The sequence below is a fragment of the Gigantopelta aegis genome, chromosome 2 (assembly GCF_016097555.1).
Source record: "Gigantopelta aegis isolate Gae_Host chromosome 2, Gae_host_genome, whole genome shotgun sequence".
Classification (NCBI taxonomy): domain Eukaryota; kingdom Metazoa; phylum Mollusca; class Gastropoda; order Neomphalida; family Peltospiridae; genus Gigantopelta; species Gigantopelta aegis.
Genome location: NC_054700.1, coordinates 4,254,730 through 4,274,863, shown reverse-complemented (window position 1 = coordinate 4,274,863; position 20,134 = coordinate 4,254,730). Strand labels below are relative to the sequence as shown.

The following is a 20,134-nucleotide window of genomic DNA, read 5'->3' as shown; positions in this document are numbered from 1 at the left end:
TTGGAAAATATTTAGAGGACAACCGACGGAATTGGGCGCGTTCACTATAGGTGAATACCCCGTAACGTTACGCCAGTCTGATGTTGTCGACAAGTGCGCTGTCTTCGTGCAACTCTTCTCTCTATGAATGCCCTATCCAATCAACTTGCCAGATTTTGTGAATTCACTAATTTCATAAGATGTGATAAGCAGATGCGTGTGCAGGACGTTGTGTAGGGGAGGGGGCAGTATTGGTTGTGGTGAACGAAGTTTCTAGGGGGTTCGTCGTGTTTTCCAATAAAATATATCTTAAAAAAAGAAAGTTTGTTTGAGCGGGGGATGGTGATGGTGGTGGGGGTCGACCTCCGACACCCTTTCCACCACCCATCCATATCCGCGCACACGCTCCTAATAAAACCAGAATGTAGTCGTACTGAACCGTGTTTGTACGGCGTAGAAACAGATTACGATTTCGTTACACCCGAATTATTTATGCAAAGATTATGCGTGGATGAATTAATTAGTAAAAACAGCGAAATATGGCACTTGTAACTATGATACAGTGCCTTTAAAGCTGGTAGGTACTGGGTTCAAGTGCGATTTAACGACTTAAAGTTAACTGTAGATCCACTACACCGACTTGTCTGTCGCTAACTGTTAACCCATGTTTTCGACATACCAGGTAGTTGCTCAAGGTATGTGCAAGGGCGAACCCAGGTTATATTTTAGAGAGGGGACCAAGGACAAAAATATCACATGGACCAACTCCCTGGAAAGAACACTTCAATAAAAACTTTCAACAACTTGTTAAAAAAGCGCAATTTAATGTTTTAGTATGGTGGAGGAGGCGTGTCCTCCGATCCCCTCCCTTGTTATCGACCCTTGGTGTGTTCAGGGCAGCCTACTTTAACCATTATTGATTGTATGCACAACAATCAAGTTGAAATGAAATCAAAATAATATTACATGTATTTCGAATTTAATAATAAATGGGTAAAAAGAAGAACAAACGCAAAATAACAAACATGACATTTACGATTTTTAACTTTATATAAGATAAGTGGTGTTTTTCCTTTGAAGGAGTTTGTTTTGTTAATATTGATATGCAATGATTACCAATATTGCCGACAGGCGTGACATCTATTTGTGTATCGTCGGGAGATGAAACACTGGTACAGGCTAGCCCCCGGCTATTACATTTCCAATCACAGTAAAAATCGCCATTGTTTAAACGCACTCATTTTACCTGACAATATTATACAGTCGACCCAGGCTATGCTAGTCAGCAAACTCAGGACAGTCCCTTTAAAACACAGTACTTGGCGACCATTTGGTTGTCAAGAATTGACCATTTTTTGCATAGAATACTACCTAGCTTTGACCCAACACATGAACAGGTCAGAGCTACAGAGCACTCGAGTTAGTGAATCTTGTATAAGAAGAAGCAAATGTTTTATTTAACGGCGCACTCAACACATTTTATTTACGGTTATATGGCGTCAGACATATGGTTAAGGACCACATAGATATGGAGAGAGGAAACCCACTGTCGCCACTTCATGGGCTGCTCTTTTCGATTAACAGCAAGGGTTCTTTTATATGCACCATCCCACAGACAGGGTAGTACATACCACGGCCTTTGATATACCAGTCGTGGTGCACTGGCTGGAACGAGAAATAGCCCAATGAGCCCATCGACGGGGATCGATCCTAGACCGACCGCGCATCGAGCAAGCGCTGTACCACTGGGCTACGTCCCGCCCCCAAACCGTGTATAAAGGTCGAAATAAATGAATCTGTATGTACAAAAGATGCATCTGAGGTCATAAGCGTACGAGCTCCCATGTGTGTATGTGGGGTGGGGTCGGGGAGACACTGATTTTTGCCGGAATTAAACGAGAATGCGCAAATCTGGATTGCAACATTTATTATGTATTCCTATTTGTGTTACTACCAAACAGCTATAGAGGGTTCCAAACGAATCACTTCGCATTCTTACATAGATTATAACTAATATTGTGATTAGAATGATGCAAATACATGATGGAACGTTTTTAGAGCAGCTCATTTTGGCAATGAATTTGAATAATACTTCAGCACTGGGGGTTGGAGGGGAGGGGAGGGGGTGAGTTGACACCCCCTACCGTCTCCACAACGCTTATGTCTGAGGTGTCATTTATAATGAGGTGGTGGTAATTCCAGGTGCGATTTGTAGTAGGTTTAACTGTATGTTAGTAGCCCGAGGCCTCAAATGTGTCTGTGTTAATAATACTAATGCATATATGTCATATCTATCTTGCCGTGTCTACTGGCGATCATCTACTTGACGAACTGTCTAGTCGTTTACGTGTCAGCTGTTTGACGGTGTATATAGAAAATACTACTGGTATCGTTAAATAAAACAGACTTTTTGATAACATGGTTCTTTCCGTACATTGGCTACCCCCACTGAAACACAGACACCCCCCCCCAAAACCCCAAAAAACAAAACAAAACAAGGGATCTTTTTGTATACAGTTTTTCATAGGCAGGACCCCGATCCAGACCCTTACCAAGCTGCGATTGGTTTTGGGCCTTAGAAAGCGTTAATCCATCTATATAAGCGTCCATTTTTTAAACCTTCTATATCCGTCCCTTGCTTTGACTACCGTTAAGGTGATGCTCTCGCAAGACGTTTGGACTGGTATGCATATTCAACGATATATAATGCACATTATTGCTTGATATCAACAAGTATAATCATATAGTTAATTAATAAAACGGTTAAATGTGACGGCTATCGTATATAACGGGGGCAGCCATTTTGTACCATCCCAGTGAATACGCCCTCTGGTGAGCCAGTGGTTACGTAATACTTAACGTGTCACGTCTAGTCAGGAATTAGTCTTAGAACCGAAGGAACAAAACGTAACTAATTTTTTGCGGATGCATCGCAATGTTCTATAATAATATCCATCCCAGTAAGCCAGCAATTAGTATATATTATTTTTCAATTCAAAATAAACCACCATTGTCAAAGACAAAGTGTCGAAATAACTGTATTATGTTTTGTCCATAATTTAACCCACGTACCGAAATAAGAATCGGAGTGTTTTCTTAATTAGTCTTTTCTTTCCGTGGTATGTACCTGTGGTTCCTGATTGGCAGGTGTATATTTAGACGGTACCCAGTCAATATATCTAGACACACTGAAAATACGTGCCTCTTTTATTAAGATCACAAGGTATTGTGTGATAACCGCGCGGACACCCCTAAAATCGTAATCGACATTATTAGCCGTCCTATTTTATTACTGGAAATAATTCTGTAAAACCCTTGATTAAGTAGACTTCCCCATCTAAAGTCACAAAACTGACGAATTACGTAGTCTCAAAGAAAAGAAAATTATCACTTGGGTATCGTGAGTGGTCGTTTTTGCTCCAACATACTCTAGCAATAGGCATAATAATATGCATGTTTTTCTTTGGATTTTTTAAGAGAGAAAAATACTATAACTCCATTTCGTTCTATTGATGCAAATTAAAATATATTTAGTTAAATAGTTTATTATACTATCAAGTCATTTATGTTGTTTTACAAGTCAAGTTGTGGAAGCGAAGTGCCTTGTAAATTAGAGCGTTTGTTTACACTTTGCATACAGGAGTCACCTCGCCCCAAGCTGTAGTACCGGACGCCACAAAAATGAAACAAAATGGCTGTCCCAAGTTAGCAGGGATAATCACGTTTTTTTCATTCACTCTAAAATGACGCGTTTTGTGTTGGTGGTCCGGGTATGCATCTTTCCAACATAAAAGGCTTTTGTTTGAGGTGACTTCCCTTTTAAGAAAGCCTACACTGTAACATCTTTGTATCGCTGACAATTAAACATGCATCATTGAATATTATTTTCAGTCTTAGGGACGGTCCATAAATGTCAATGGTTTTCATAATCCTAACAATGTTAGGATTGGGTTTGACCTCCTCCCCTAATCCTAACATAAAAACATTGATATAATGTGTACTACAAGATGACTTTTATTGATGCAGTAGATGACAATTGTAGAGAGCGCCGCCGCAAAAACTAGCCCCAAAAATACCGATGTTATGGCCTGAAAAGCAATCAGAACATGGCGTTTACCCCCCTCCCCCTTGTTTCGAATTGTAAGAAACATTGACCTTCGATGGACCGATGTTTTACCTGAAAAGCAATCCGAACATGGCTTTTACCCCCCCCCCCCCCCTCCCGAACATTGTTCGGATTGTGAAGCACATCGATATTTATGGACCGTCCCTTAAGCATAACGTATAGAATCACGCACTCTAAGTTAGATCCTAGGGTGACCATGAAAAAAGGAAATTATAATAAAAACTCTCTATGCAATGCCATATTATGTTTCTGTTCTGGCTGGACGCCAAGAACTGTTACCAGAGGGTGTTATAAATCAATATTACCATTAAACTGTTATCTGTGTGTACGAATGCAGGTAAATACCTGTGTTGCATCGTGCGTCCATGCTAATTCACTCTGAGGTGAGTGGAAATAGCACACCTGTATGCTGTAGTTCTGCTACGTTTACAAACAAGGGCAGTGGACTATTCCCCACTGTACCAGCAGTTACAAATCCATACTGTTTGGAAGAAGGAAGGAAGAAATGTTTTATTTAATGAGTCATTCAACTCATTTTAATTACGGTTATATGGCGTCGGAACATTGTATTTGTTGCTACTATTTGACACACAAGCTCATATACATACAACTTTAATATTAACATAGAAAGTTAAACTTTTTTAACAACACCGCTACAGCACATTGATTAATTAATCAACGACTATTGGGCCTCAAACATTACGTAATTCTGACACATTTTGCCATTAAAAGCAAGGATCTTGTATATGCACTTTCCGACAGACAGAACAGCACATACCACATTCTTTGATAACAGTTGTTGGGTAGTGGTTGGGACGAGAGAAAAAAAGAATAGTCTCCGTTAATTGAACACCGAGAGTATTATCTTTAAAGGGACATAACCTAGTTTTTAGATGGTGTAAAATATGTTCTGGAATTACGACTACCATTATTTCTTAAAACATTTTTTTCGTATATTCGGTGCCTTTCTAGTTACCTTATGTTTGCAGTGGCTTCAAATATAAATTATGCGACACAAAAAGGGTACGTCCGTACGTCGAAAAAAAGGGTCATTGATTTGAATGGCGTATGCAAATTATACATGCCATCTTGAATGACTGTCACGCGCCACTTGTTTTTTGATTGGTCGAGATTAGAGAGTTCAAAGAGACTGTCCTGAGTAGACGGCCATTGTTAAGACGTTGCTGACTAACTGAACCTTTAAGGACTAAAATTACATGTGAGATACATATCTCGTTTGAGAAATTAGTGGCGGCATATTTAAAGGGACAGACCCTAGTTTTTAAACACTGGTATATTTTTCACTATTAGAGCCGTTTATGATCACTGAAATCAAAGATTACTTATATTTTATTGTTTAGATTATCCATTTCCGTAGAACCGAAGTGTTTCTGGTCATCCTTATGTTTCTAATAGCACAAAATGCATTTTTCATATTTTTAAAAACGCACGTGCGTCTGAGAAGTAACGGTTATGGAGTCGAGTTTTAATCTATTTTAAAGGGTATTTCGCCGTTTTAATGCCACTCTTGTTTCACTCTGTTATAATGTTATCCAAATGTGTTACAGGTTTGTAATTAATCAAACTTGGTGTCCATGTTTACGGGTTTAAACTTGGGTCTGCCACTTTAAACTCGTTCTGATTTTAGCTCCTTTTTAATTATTATTATTATTATTATTATTATTATTATTGTTTGTAGTAGCCCAAACTGGATTTTACCTTCCAATAATTTCACACACACACACACACACACACACACACACACACACACACACACACACACACACACATACACACACACACACACACACACACACACATATATATTATGTTTCTAATAGCCCAAACTGATTTTTACCTTCCAATAATGTTATATGTATAAAATTATTGGAAGGTAAAATCCAGTTTGGGCTACTACAAACATTATATATTATATATATTAGGACGACCAGAAACACGTTAGATTTTTTTTTTTAATACACCATCGCTTACAAATTAAACTGCCTGTGTTTCCAAACTTGTTCTAGATGAATACACCAAGTGTCATTTAATGTCTTCCTCCGATGTACGTACCCAGACAAAAGAAGCTGTTGTTGGGACGTCATATTGTTCATTTTATGGTTGGAACATGCGTCTTCATCAAGAGAATCACTGAGGCATCTGAAGGTCCGTGAGGACAATGTCATCATTTACGATGATGGGCTTTTGTGCTTTTAGATCGTTTGGTTTTTGCTGCTTCATGGATGTGCAGAGTTGGCAGATGCGGTTGTTTTTGCATGGCCGCATCTTTTATCTGTCTTGTCTTGTCTTTTCTGTCTGTTTACTCTAACTAGGTGAAACTGCTGTTGTACTTGAACCTTTACAGGGACTGTCTGTCTGTCCATCTGTTTGTCTGTCTGTCTTCTGTAACTTGTTCAAACTGCTGTTGTACTTGAACGTTCACAGGGACTGACTGTCCGTCTGTCTGTCTTCTCGAACTAGAGCGAGTTTTAACGACTTCTCTCTCACTAACCACTAGCAACTAACCACTAACTCTCTGTCCTGGACAGACAGCCCATATAGCTGAGATACGTGCCCAAATAGCTGAGATGTGTGACCAGGACAGCGTGCTTGATCCTTAATTGGATATAAGCACGAAAATAAGTTGAAATGAAATAAAACGAGTGCGATCCAGCTCAGTTGGTAGAACAGTCAAATGAGGTGCTTTGGTCGTATGGTCGAACCTTGCAGTACATATTTTAATTTTTATTTAAATTTAAAGGGACAGACCCTAGTTTCAACCCGTGAAAATTAACACTAAGTTTAGTTAATGTACAAACCTGTAACACATTTGAATAAAGTTACAACTGAGTGAAACACGAGTCTGTGACTTTAAAATGGTGAAATACCCTCTGAAAATAGACTAAAACTAAGACTCCATAACTGTTACTTCTCAGACGTACGTGCGTTTTCAAAAATATGAGAAATGCATTTTTTGATATTAAAAACATTAGGATGACCAAAAACACTTTGGAAGTACGGAAATGGGTAATCTAAACAATAAAATAAAAAGTAGTGTTTGATTTCAGTGATCATAAACGACTCTAATTGTGAAAAATATGCCTTAGTGTTTAAAAACTAGGGTATGTCCCTTTAAAATAACTGTAGTATTTATATTCAGTTACAAGTTTAACAAATGTACATACAGGCAAGTTAATTTATTAACTTATCTGATAATAGATTCTTAATTTACTTAGACATGTCTGCGAGAGCGTCATATTCAGAGCTTGCATATTTGAATGCTGCCATTGACATGACGCGAATTATGTATGTATGTCAAGTATTGCTGTGTATGCGTATTACAAACAGCTATTATACAGCTGCGCGTGTACAGAAGGCCGGTTACAGAGGATAACATGGGAAGTATATACTTCAACAATACTATAATAGTAGCGAGCGGCAGTGAACGCGTCACTGCGTCCGAAACGAAATCCGCGTACGGTTGTAAGCACATTGAATGGTTTGGGCTTAGTTGGACTCTAAAAAATTTCGGCCGCGGCTCAAAATTCTTATGTTTATTTTTTTATAAATAGTCCAACGCACTTTACTTTGGTGCCCGATCAATTGCTCAAATCACCTTAAAACCTTTTAGGCCGAGCAGTCAAAAACTTTTGGTTTTAAATTCTTAGTCCGGACATGTGTAGAAGTGTAGAATGTCGTTAGGATTTTAGGACTTAGGTCTTTGACCGACCACTAAATTTTTTATTCCAAATTCCGCCCACCTCAAACGTACCCCTCCCCCCACCTGGCCCGGACTTAGTCACTGGCGAAAGTCAGAGATTAAGCCCGTGACAGACGTGCGTGAAACCTTCGTGGTATATACGCACGTGTAAAACTTTTACTCACTCACATTGAATGCTTATAAATCCCAAGTCTATCTTTGGGTCCGCCACATAACACTGCCCCTACAACTCTGAAGATAATAAAAATTAAACTAATATATTATAGCTGACCTCCCCTCACCACCCCCACCCACCCCACTCCCAGTCGCTGTCAACACCCGGCGCCTACGTGTTAACTGTTGTTGTTTGTAAAGCCAGTATATTTATTTTATAATAACATTCATGTCTAGATAAGGTCTTTTATTATTTCTGAATATATACATAGCTGTATGTTGACCCACTGGCGTAGCAAAGCGGGAGGGGGTATGGGGGCCACATTGGCGTAACCAGGATTTTATGTTGGGGAGCCACCTATTCTGTTTGGGTCGTGTTATGGGATGACAGGCAAATATAAAAAGCTGATGGGGGGGGGGGGGGGGGGGGGAGTAGATGTGACTGGTGGTGAGGGGCATAGCTCCAAATAAACGTCTTTTTCCCCTTCATATTTTATAGTTACTAGTCCGAATGGGACGTAGAATGTTTTGTTTTGTTTGTTTGTTTTTGTTTGTTGTTGTTGTTTTTGGTTTTTGGTTGTTGTTGGGTTTTTTTTGGGGGGGGGGTTATGGGGGGGGGGGGTCCGTCTTAGACTATTATAGTTACCTGTCGCCACATAATACAAAACGTGTATAGACAATGTGGGTGCCCCCTGCGACAGCTGCGCCAATGTGTTGACCAACTTTTTAAAGACGTTATACGATGTTTTTATAACGGTAATAAATATTCTTTCAACTACAATAAAAGTCGTCTGTTGTACGTGTGACTTTTCCCATGACAAATATCGGATCAAAATACTTAGTGTATAAATTTATCTCTAGCTCTGTGTACAGTGTCACAAGATAAGAGTAAGTAGGCTACTACTTTAAATTTAAAAAAAAAAACACCCACCTTTTGCACATTTAAAGTAGAGCCCGAATGTTGTAACGCCTACTTAGTTCAGTGGGTTGTGTTACTAAATTATGCAGTCATAATTTATTCATAATGTAACCTGTCCAACCACAACCCGTATGTCTGGTTTTTGAGAGTTATATACGCTTCTGCACAAAACTGATACTACAATACTACAGCAACTTCTCACACACAGTATATAGTCGCTTGCACACAGTATGTATCCCATTCGCTGGCGGGATTGGATCGATCGAACAACGAGCTGGTAGGTCGTCTGGCACATTTGCTAGCACAGGCAGACGACAACACGGTCGAAGCCATTTTTCGGATGACTTTGGGACATTTGGCGCCAAAACAGATGTTACACGTGAAAGATGGCGAACCATAAGGTAGGGAACGGGTGTTTGTTTTCCAGTTAAATTCGGAGGATCTAGTTTCATTCTCGTCATAAAATGCAGATTAGCGTTTGTTCGCTACAAATTTAATATCCCTGCCACCGTGGACCGTTGCATGGTTAAATCGATAAAATATGCTGATAGAAGGTTCCGGTTGAATTACCGCTGTAGATGTATGTATCTGTGTTTCGCTTGAGTCATAGATAGATAGTAGCCTATCTTCCTGATTATACAGGTTGATATATGGTTTGCTTTTATTAACAACGTAAGGTCATGTTGACTTGAGTTTTTTCATTTCATCCAGAAAGAAAGAAACACACGTTGTACATGAAACTACTTTAAATTCGAAGACGTGTACGGTACGCTGCTCACGTTAAAACAAATAACCGCCAGCCTTGTCTGCGTTCAGGAAAAAAAAAAACACAGTGCTAACGTTCGCAAACTATTTGACTGGTCCCCATTGTGGCGAAGCGCACAATCCAGTCTAGCCAGTGTGTATCTGCTCTGGTTTTGTCTGTCAATGTCAAGGTCTCACTAGTCACTACACATAACAATTTACTTCCGGGTGAGAGTTCATTCATCATGGTCTGCTATAGTTCATAGTTGATATATATGTTGTGGTTCACATATTCATGAACACTCATTCTCGAAGTCTTACGGATTATTTAGCGCTCTCATATCGTCGCGAAATGTGTTTTGATTGGTCGAATGAAAGGTCATCACAGGACAGTTCAGAACATTGGCTTTGGTTAGATAAACTGATGGAGACAACACGTGAGCTCAAGTGTGGTCAGTAAGATATGAGTTGAGTAACTTAACACGGGCGTGTGATCGTGAATATTTTATCAAAATGAAGACACATTGCAAAGCTGGTCCTGTGTTTGCACAGTTATATCCAAGGCGCAAACATCGTCTTAATTTAAACTCCCATTACATACGATTTTTATATAATTAATGGTGTTATTGAACATCCAGCTATACCAACGTTGATCCTGGATTTAGACTGAACATTTAATAAACACTGGGCCTGCATTCAAATTACCCCGGAGGAGTCAAACTGTTGGGATAACACCCATGCATATCTTCCGGTGCCTATGTTTATATTGAAGTACAATTTTGTGCTATATACATAGACGTACGGGATCCCCCACCCCCACCCCACGTCCCGTACCCTTATGGCTATACGTACTTCGGTTGTAATTTAAAATTTATATATCGACTATGATTTAAATAATACAAACATCTTGTTAATTTAGAATACTTTTCTGTTATGATATCAATATATTTACACTCGAAGAAAGAAAGAAAGAAATGTTTTATTTAACGACGCACTCAACACATTTTATTTACGGTTATATGGCGTCAGACATATGGTTAAGGATCACACAGATTTTGAGAGGAAACCCGCTGTCGCCACTACATGGGCTACTCTTTCCGATTAGCAGCAAGGGATCTTTTATTTGCGCTTCCCACAGGCAGGATAGCACAAACCATGGCCTTTGTTGAACCAGTTATGGATCACTGGTCGGTGTAAGTGGTTTACACCTACCCATTGAGCCTTGCGGAGCACTCACTCAGGGTTTGGAGTCGGTATCTGGATTACAAATCCCATGCCTCGACTGGGATCCGAACCCAGTACCTACCAGCCTGTAGACCGATGACCTAACCACGACGCCACCGAGGCCGGTCCACACTTGAAAAAGTCTTGTTAGACTTGTCAATACTTCACGGGGAAATTAAATATCTTTGTAGAAATAGTGTTGATAGTTAACTAGACTTTTCACTCTATATACACACCTCATTACGAGTTCTACGTGTGGTATACAACTGATAGTTATGAAGTTTTTTTTTTTTTTTTTTTTTTTTTTTTTCAACGAGAATTACAGCTAAAGAAAAAGCCGACAGTTCAACAAACCCTCGCAACACATTCATGATAAGAAGTCATTGCCGACTGAACTACGTATACCCCTTACATAAAAGATCTTTCGTAATCAAGACTCAACCGCACGTCTATACTGTTCAAACATTAAGGGTAGTGTCGAACCCGGTGTAGATAAAATGTCAACAGGTCGGTGTTTTTACTACTCGAAGGGTACTTGGAAACTGGGCGTGTGTAAACAGACCCGTCACTGCGCTATCGGTGGAATAGTTTTACTAGGTGGGTAGACGCGTGACGATATGTGACACCTGGCCACTCCTAGCCGGGCTAAGGTTACTCGTTGGTAGAAGTTTTATTTCCTGTCACACTAGTGGCTAGTCAAGAATGTCGAAAATAGTGCGCCGGCGACGTTAGAGGAAGTACCTCACCATCTACAGGTAGCTAGTATACATATTATAATAATGTAGCACTTGGTTACTGGCCAAGAAGCAGACGACTGGGTTCTGATCACTTTTATGTAGTTTAGTGCTAGACGATTGTTTACTGTTCGGCTTGGGCTTTGTTTTTTGTTTTTTTTAAAACCCCCACAAAGACGAGTTTTAAGCTTCACCTGTTTGAATAAATTAACTTTTGTTAGGTGTGTTACACAATGCGCGAGTTTTGATGTTTTGTTTAGTGTTTTTCTCTGTGCGTGTGTGTGTGTGAGAGAGAGAGAGAGAGAGAGAGAGAGAGAGAGAGAGAGAGAGAGAGAGAGAGAGAGAGAGAGAGAGAGAGAGAGGCAGAGAGAGGCAGAGGGAGAGAGACCGAGGGAGAGAGACCGAGGGAAAGAGAGGAAGGTGAAGGGAGAGAGAGTGAGTGAGAGAAAGGGAGATGAAGAGTTTTAGCTTCACCTGCTTGAATAATTGTACGTTAACTGTTGTTAGGTGTGACGGTGTCATATATAATGCATACACGTTAAAGTTTTTTTTTTTAATGATTTTGTTTTTGTGTGTGAGAGAGAATGAGACACACATACATACACACAGACAGACGAATAGACGGAGGAACTGTACAAATGATTTGGGGTGTTTTGTGTGTGTGTGGTGGTGGTGGTTGGGGGGGGGGGGGGGGGGGGAGGTCATGATTACAGAAAAGCAGATATCGTTAAAAAAGTCAGACACTTTGGCACCGGGTTACGTTGTTCGTTTAATCAGACTGAATACAATTCAGCACGTTTTACCCCCGATAATCCAAAGTATTGAATGTGTCAGCAGTATTGTGTTTTGAAGATCTTTTGAATATAAGTTAACAATAATATGAATAAGTGCATTCTAATACACATGTATGTCAGATTTGTATATTATTCCTGTTGCACAATGCATCATATATAACATATTCGTTTCAATCGATTTCCATCTTAAGCTTCATACCGAAGACTGACAACTAAAACTAACTAGTCATGGTTTTGGGGTTAATAAGTTTTAACATTAAACAAATTTTAAAAAAATCCGGAAAAAAATCCCTTTAAATTTGTTTTATTTATTTAAATTTCATAGCTTTCCATCCCTTCTATAGCATGTATGTCTCCCCAAAAGGAAAGGATGAGAAATATGGGACTACTGTCATTTTCGTAATGAGTAGCTGTCAGTCGTCGATACGTACTCTACCAGTTCAGGCATTTAATTTTCTTTTCGTTTCTTCTGCCATGTCTTTTCTTTTCTTGTGTTTGTTTTGTTCTTTTCGTTGGTATTCTGATCATTTTATTTTCTTTCCAACTAAATAGTTCGTTCACTCAGTACAAATACTGTTCAAACAGACCTTTTTGTTTTTTTGTGGGTTTTTTGTCAGATGAAAATTGTAAAAACACAAGGGCGAATCCAAGAGAGGTGACCAAGGAGACCTGCCCCTCCCCCCGTAAAAATTAAAGTGCCCCTTTTTGGGGAACAATTTGTTTGTATCTTTCATTGACGTGCTTTTTTTTCAGGGAGTTGGTCCCTGTGTCATTTTGTGCTTGGTCCCCTCCCTAAAAACATTTCTGGGTCCCCTCCCTAAAAACATTTCTGGGTCCGCCCTTGCAAACACTGGTCAGTTGTAGTATACCACTTGCTTCTACAATATCCTGTTGCATGCGCGTCCTTCACCTTGACTCTTCCTACTTTCAGACCTCCATGATATTCCATTCTGAAGATGGCACAAGCCAAGTGTGTTGACGAAGACTTCTCCACTGATAACGAGCTCGCGAAAGCTCTCACAGAAAGTAAGTTACACACAGTCTTAAGTGCTTCTCCTTATGTGCGCCTAATAAAACTGTAAGTAGATCTGGACCAGCTGTCCCCTTTCTGATATGTCATGTAAACATATAAGTAGAAAAATACCCCCCCCCCCCCCACCACACACACATATTGTCTTGTAAACCTAAAGATTGCCCCCCCCCCTCGATGTTTGACAAACTTTAAACAATCTATATCTGTTCCCTCTAATATGTCGTCCAAAACTATAGACTATGCCCCCCCACCCCGATAGGTCTTGTAAAACTGTAAACAGACCCTGTCTGCCTCTCCCCCACCACCGCCACCGTAAAACTGGTAAAGCCTTTTTCTGACATCTGTGATCTATCTTGCAGAACTAAAATAATTGGTGTCCCTTCTGAAATGTCTTTTAGAACTGTAACTTGACTTGGCCTGTCCCCTTTTGATGTCTTGTAAAATTATTGTACCTGTTGCCTCTGATGCCTTATACAACTGTAAACCATCTATCTAGTCCATCTGATGCCTTATAAAACTGTAAACCTTCCACCTGTTCCCTCTAATGCCCTATAGAACTGAAGCCGTCTACCTGTTGCCTCTGATGCCTTATACAACTGTAAACCGTCTATCTAGTCCATCTGATGTCTTATAAAACTGTAAACCATCTACCTGTTTCCTCTAATGCCTATAGAACTGAAACCGTCTTCTTGTCCCCTCTGATGCCTTATGGAAGTGTAAACCTTTCTACCTGTCCCCTCTGATGCCTTATGGAACTGTAAACCTTTCTACCTGTTCTCTCTGATGCCTATAGAACTGTAAACCTTTCTACCTATTCCCTCTGGTGCCTTGCAAAACTATAAACATATATCTTCCCTCTAATATTGTGTAAAATTATAAACCTTGTACCTGTCGCCTCTGATGTCTTGTAAAACTGTAAACATTTTACCTATTCCCTTTAATGCCTTATAGAACCGTAAACCTTGTACCTGTTCCCTCTGATGCCATATAGAACTAAAACTGTCTACTTGTCCCCTCTGATGCCTTATAGAACTGTAAACCTTTCACCTATTCCTTCTGATGCCTTGTAAAACTGTAAACCTTCTACCTGTTCCCTCTGATGCCTTGTAAAAGTGTTAACATTATACCTACTCGTGACGTCTAATATACGTGTTGTAAAACTGTAAACAGCACTGTTTCTGTGTTATGTCCTATTTTTAGACATAGCTGTCCTCTCTGAAATGTCTAATGAGCTATAAGCTGTACTTTAGCTGACCCTTCTACTCTTATAGTTATACTACACGAAACAATGTATTTGCTCTCTGAATCCTCTTGTAAAACTGCAACAAACTGTATATCTCCTCCGTAAATTCTTGTAAAACTAAGCAAAATGATGTATCCGATTCCTCATGTATGCCTTGTACTTGTGAATGTGATGTACATACAAGTAAAAGACTACCAGACCCTGTTTTTGAATGTGTTGAAAGTGTAAACAGACTGTGTCGGATTGTCCCCTCTGGTGTGTATTATAAAACAATAAACAACAGATTGTTTATCACCCGTCCCAGGGCACAATATTTCACGAGACCCGTTGTTCTGTTCGCGTGTCGGTTGCGCAACTTTAAAATCACGAGAACCGCCAATCGGTTACGTGGTGAACAATTACATTCTGAAATGAAACGTACCACGTCAGGAATGAAAGTGAAAATCAGTTTATATTTTTAAATACATTTAAACCACCAATGTAGCACAGAACCATAATTCAAGTGTTTTAGGCCTAACTCATCGGTTAAGAGAACTACATTCACGTAACCTAATAATCGGTTACCTAAGTAAAACTTACGTGAACTGACTTCCGGTTACCTAAGATTTTGAAATATTGTCCCCTGCGTCCCCCCGTCCATATCTTGTAAAACCATAAGCAACATATGTATGTGTGTTCCATCTAGCATATAAGGACAATGGAAGTCACTGTCTGCAATTGGCTTCGTGTTCGGACAAGCAGCAAGGAATATTTTAGTTGATATTTGTTCTTGGACAGACTGGAGAGCACATGCATTCTCTATGTGTATCTTGTACAGAGACACATTCACAATTTATGAGACGGAAATTCCTAAACTATTCCCTTGTCACCACACCTTCTACGTCCCTTGGCAATACCAGGCGTACAGCACTTGTTTCAAATGGAAAACAAATCGATGGGACTATTGAGGTCAAATCATTGCCCTTTGAGACTTGTGAAGCCAGCATTATTATTATTATTATTTTTTTTTTATCCTATATCAATTATACCATTAAAATATGTTGACACATGACTGATTGAATGAATTCTTCGACTTTGTTCGCAGAATTGTTTGTATCTTAAAATATTGATTACCAAACATTTCTTCCCTTTGCTATCATATTGACTATAACAGTCGAGCTGACGTTTGCTTACAAACATTGGCTGAGATTAATTCGGGTATATTAATATTGATTTGTTGTTGTCTGCCTAGAGCTTTTTCCACGCCATGAATAATACATTCCTATTATTTCAAGAAGAATTGCTGATGCATTAGTTGAAGACTGTGGATTATGTACATGTAGATTTCGCTGAATTAGCTGTTTTGTGAAAAAGGTAATTGGTGTGTTCAATAAATAAAATATTACCAATCGAGAGACACAAACTGTGTGAGCGTGATTGCGTGTGATGTGGAACTGTAAAACGGTACCTTATTATATGGTGCTATTCTTGGTTGAGGTATCCATGGTAGTATAGGTCGATGTAAGGATATTTTAATCATTTAACTCAGGAGACTGACATAAATCGTATTGACTGTGAATTTCGAAAGAATGCAAGGATTTTTGTGGCTTCGTTATTCAATACCATCAAGGTCATCGGTGCACTGAATCATAGATAAAAATAAATCTTATGCTATATTTGATTTACTAAACTGATCCCATTTTGAAAAAGGATATGATTAGATTTTGCCGAGAAATACGTCTCAAACCTTTTCAACAATGTCCTTAAATGAAGAAAACTCACTTATGTGATAAATAAATCGTGTTGTCCTTTTAGGGCGTGGAGATAGCGTGAGAAAGTTATAAATAATTAGATTGTCGTGATGAAAATTTAACAATTCAATGTTTAAAAAAAAAACCCCAAAATACAACCCCTCCCACATCACCCCCCAACCAAAAACCTCAAAACAACAACAAACAAAAAAACAACAAAAACAAAACAAAAAACAACAAAGATCACCGAAAAAAGAAACAAAAAAACTAACAAAAAACAACAACAAATTAATGAATGAATGAACTCATAGATGATACATTGCAGAATTCGAAAGTACCATAAACAAATGAAGAATATTTCATTGTCGAATTTTCAATAGGCTCTACAATGATTATGCACATTATATTGTCATTGTATTAGCCATGTTACAGTTGTCTGTTGTGTATTTCAGGTTTTGTCTCACGTAAGGACGAGAGTGGCGCCGTACAGAACAAGCGCTCCATTGTCCTGGACGAGGACAACTTCGAGGACACGTTCCTGAGGTGCATGGTGTGCAGGGACACGTTCACGATCTCGGAGACGAAGACCCCGAAACTGCTCCCCTGTCACCACTCGTTCTGCGTCCCTTGCATCCAGCAACTGTACAACACGGAGCAGGAGTACCGCCAGAATCTGACCCCGGCATTGCGTGGCATGCCCACGGCGGTGAGCATCCACTGCCCCAGCTGTAGAGGCAGCTTCGTCACCACCGAGGAGAATCTCAAGCAGCTTCCCACGGACCACAGAGTCATCCAGCTGCTGGACTTTCTGAAGCACACGCAGAGATACACCGTCAACTTCTGTTCCAAACACGACCTGCAGCCGTTGCACTTCTTCTGCGAGCCGTGCATCACCCCGGTGTGTCGGGACTGCACCATCCTCGACCACAAGGAGAGCGAGGCTCATCTTGTTATGGACTTGGACGTGGCTCTGCAGAAATACACGCCCGTGCTAGACAACGCCATCATGGAGTTGGACAAGGAGTCGTCTGCGCTTGAGGAGAAAGCCACCGTCCTGCAGACGGCCTCGGAGAACCTCGACAAGGCTCGCTCCGAGCTGCTGGCAAAGATCGAAGAGACTTTCAGCCGTCTGAGGACGGTTCTGGACAATCGCCAGAAGGAGCTGGAGGGCGTGGCGGAGTACGAGATCAACAAGGAGAAGAGCAAGCTGGACGAGAAGCGAGAGCTGCTCAGCGACCGGAGGAAGACGCTAATGTCCCAGGCCAAGACTCTGCAGAAGGCCAAGGAGGACAAACAGGTGGAGGAGATGTTCAGCATCCACCAGGAGGTGCGCGAGTACCGCGCCGGGCCACCGCTCAAGATCAGGGAGGTGGACGACGGCGTCGTCACGACGTTCTCGTTCAACTCGCGCGACGAACCCATACTCACTAGTCGCATCTCCAACTTTGGCGACGTCGGCTCACAGGTCGAGTCCACGTATCTACGGAACGGAACGAAGACGCGATATCCCGGAACATACCGATCTCTCAGCAAACGGTGATAAATGTTCTAGAATTTAGTTTCTGTCGTTAAAGCACTGGCGTGATGAACCGTTTGGCATTTCCTTTCCTTTTTTTTTCTTTTTTAAATGTTCAAGTGTCTGAAGTGGAAGACAAAATTAGCTCCCTTTTCGAAAAGGAGTCTAAGATAGAACACAAAACACATTATTCGTCAAGGACACCGGTCTAAAATGGGACACATGACTCCCTGTTTATGAGGACAAAGGACTCCCTGGACACCGGTGTAGTGCCAGCCCGTTGGTGCTGTTGTGTTTTGTTTTTCGTCTTTCGTTTCGTCTATAGCGAGTTTGCTTTCATTGGAGCTACTATTCAGATGCATAAGTGTTATGATGTTACAATTCTAAATCGTATACAACTCCACTTAGGTTTCTACAACAAATATGGCTTCTTATCCTGTGCATATTATCACATGTTTCGTGGATAGTCGTGTCATTCTTAAGAAAGCGAATCTAATCTTTGGGCGAGGTTATTTGCATTTTACTATAACATGTACATTTTATTTTTAAAGGTGCATGCTTATTCTACGGTTTTATTTGTTTGGCAAGTGGCCATATACATATACAGCAATTTCTTCTTATAGATGTTTAATTTTCATATAATTCAGTGATGCATTCAACAATTGGTTGCTTGAGTAACCACGTCTCTATCTCATTTCCTTAATGTATTTGTGTGTGGATTTTAGGTTTTTTGTCGTCGGTTTATTTATTTTATTTTTTTTATTATTATTATTTTTTTTTTTTAATGGTTTTGTTTTAAGAGTGAGTTTAACATTTTTGTGAACGAATTTTCATCTTTTTCATTCTCAATTACGTCAATACTCACTGCTGAGGGGGAATTCTGAATCTTTAAAAAAAAAAACCCCAAAAAACCCCACACAGTCAAAGTAAACGTACTTTGGTAATTTGTTTTTCGTAGTATCACCTTTTACTAAGCTATTATATTTTTGGATCACTGTAAATATATGTGACCGGTTTTTTTTCTTCTGCTTGGAACCTTTGCTGCTTTTTTGTAGCCAGTGTCATGTGCCTTATATATGAAGCTACTCTGTCATCCGTTTAACACGTCAGAAGCACGTTCAGGGGGCTAGCGATTGCGGTCGCTAGCTAAACTGGTTCTTTGCGCCAAACGTTAAATGAACGTGATGTGATAAAAGACGATGGTACCAGTCAAATGGTTCGCGAGTGCTCGGCCCTCCTGAACTCGCCCCAGCTATTAACGTGATACCACTGTAGTCCCAAGTGTGTGAATTAGACCACATTGTGTGTGGTTTACAATAGTCTGGGTCTTAGTTTAAGGTAAACAATCATGTATTGATCCTTCCTAGATATAAAGTTATTAGATGAACATCAATTTAGGTCTAAAAACATTAATTAAGTTATTAGATGAACAACAATTTAGGTCTAAAAACATTAATTAAGATGAAAAGCTGTTTTTAATTTTAAAGTTTCTCCTGAAGAAATAAATTATCGGATTTACTTCACATTATGCAGTTGGTAATCATAGACAAAAATATAATGTTCAGTGTATGTTGGATAACATAAATATGTCGAATAGACCCAGATCTAAACCACCTTATTTTCCTTATTTTATTATAGCCAAAACGACTTATTTTCCTATTTTATTATAGCCAAAACGACTTATTTTCCATACTTTATTTGCATGTAATTAAATATTTATTTGTTTCCCTTTCAAAAAGCTGTTTTCAAATAGTTAATTACTCTTTAGTTTCACTGAAATCGGAAGGCTGAATACATTATTGATCACAGATTTGGTGGAAGGGTCACCCGACTGTTGGTGTTGTACGGAAATTGATGATTCCACAATGCCGTCCTTCACTCCGTTGTGACCCTGTCCGCGTATTTGTTCTAATTTCCTTCTGTGTTGTAAACAATGTAATAAACAAAATGTCAGTATTAATAACTGTTTCTGTTTGTAAATTTTTTTCAAAGTTCAACAACACATTGACTTTCGACGGACAATAGAGCGTAGCCCGTATAAGTGTTCCATCGACTGGTACTAATCAAACATCTGTAATCCTTCCCACAGGGAACGTCCTTTTTTCTTTCTATGGAATTGATTACAAGTTATGTATTTTTTGAGTCGGTTGTTTTCTAAATTGCATGCAAAATTTGAACTTTTTTTGTTATTTCCAAAACATTTACTTTTCTTCTTACG

General features: G+C 39.6%; 1 protein-coding gene across 3 annotated transcripts in view; it reads left to right on the top strand.

The window, feature by feature from the left end:
• LOC121380099 (tripartite motif-containing protein 2-like) overlaps positions 1 to 19,876 on the top strand; it is a 24,962-nt gene extending 5,086 nt beyond the window's left edge. Inside the window, exons 1-3 of one of the 3 annotated variants that reach the window (XM_041508854.1) lie at positions 9,062 to 9,299; positions 13,326 to 13,420; positions 16,853 to 19,876. In XM_041508854.1, the coding sequence (XP_041364788.1) occupies positions 13,351 to 13,420; positions 16,853 to 17,940 (1,158 nt within the window). In that variant the 5' untranslated portion in view covers positions 9,062 to 9,299; positions 13,326 to 13,350 and the 3' untranslated portion in view covers positions 17,941 to 19,876. Of the gene's footprint in view, positions 1 to 9,061; positions 9,300 to 11,561; positions 11,622 to 13,325; positions 13,421 to 16,852 lie in introns of those variants that run through there. The other 2 variants (XM_041508873.1, XM_041508864.1) reach the window with 2 other exon arrangements.
• The last annotated feature ends 258 nt before the right edge of the window (positions 19,877 to 20,134 follow it).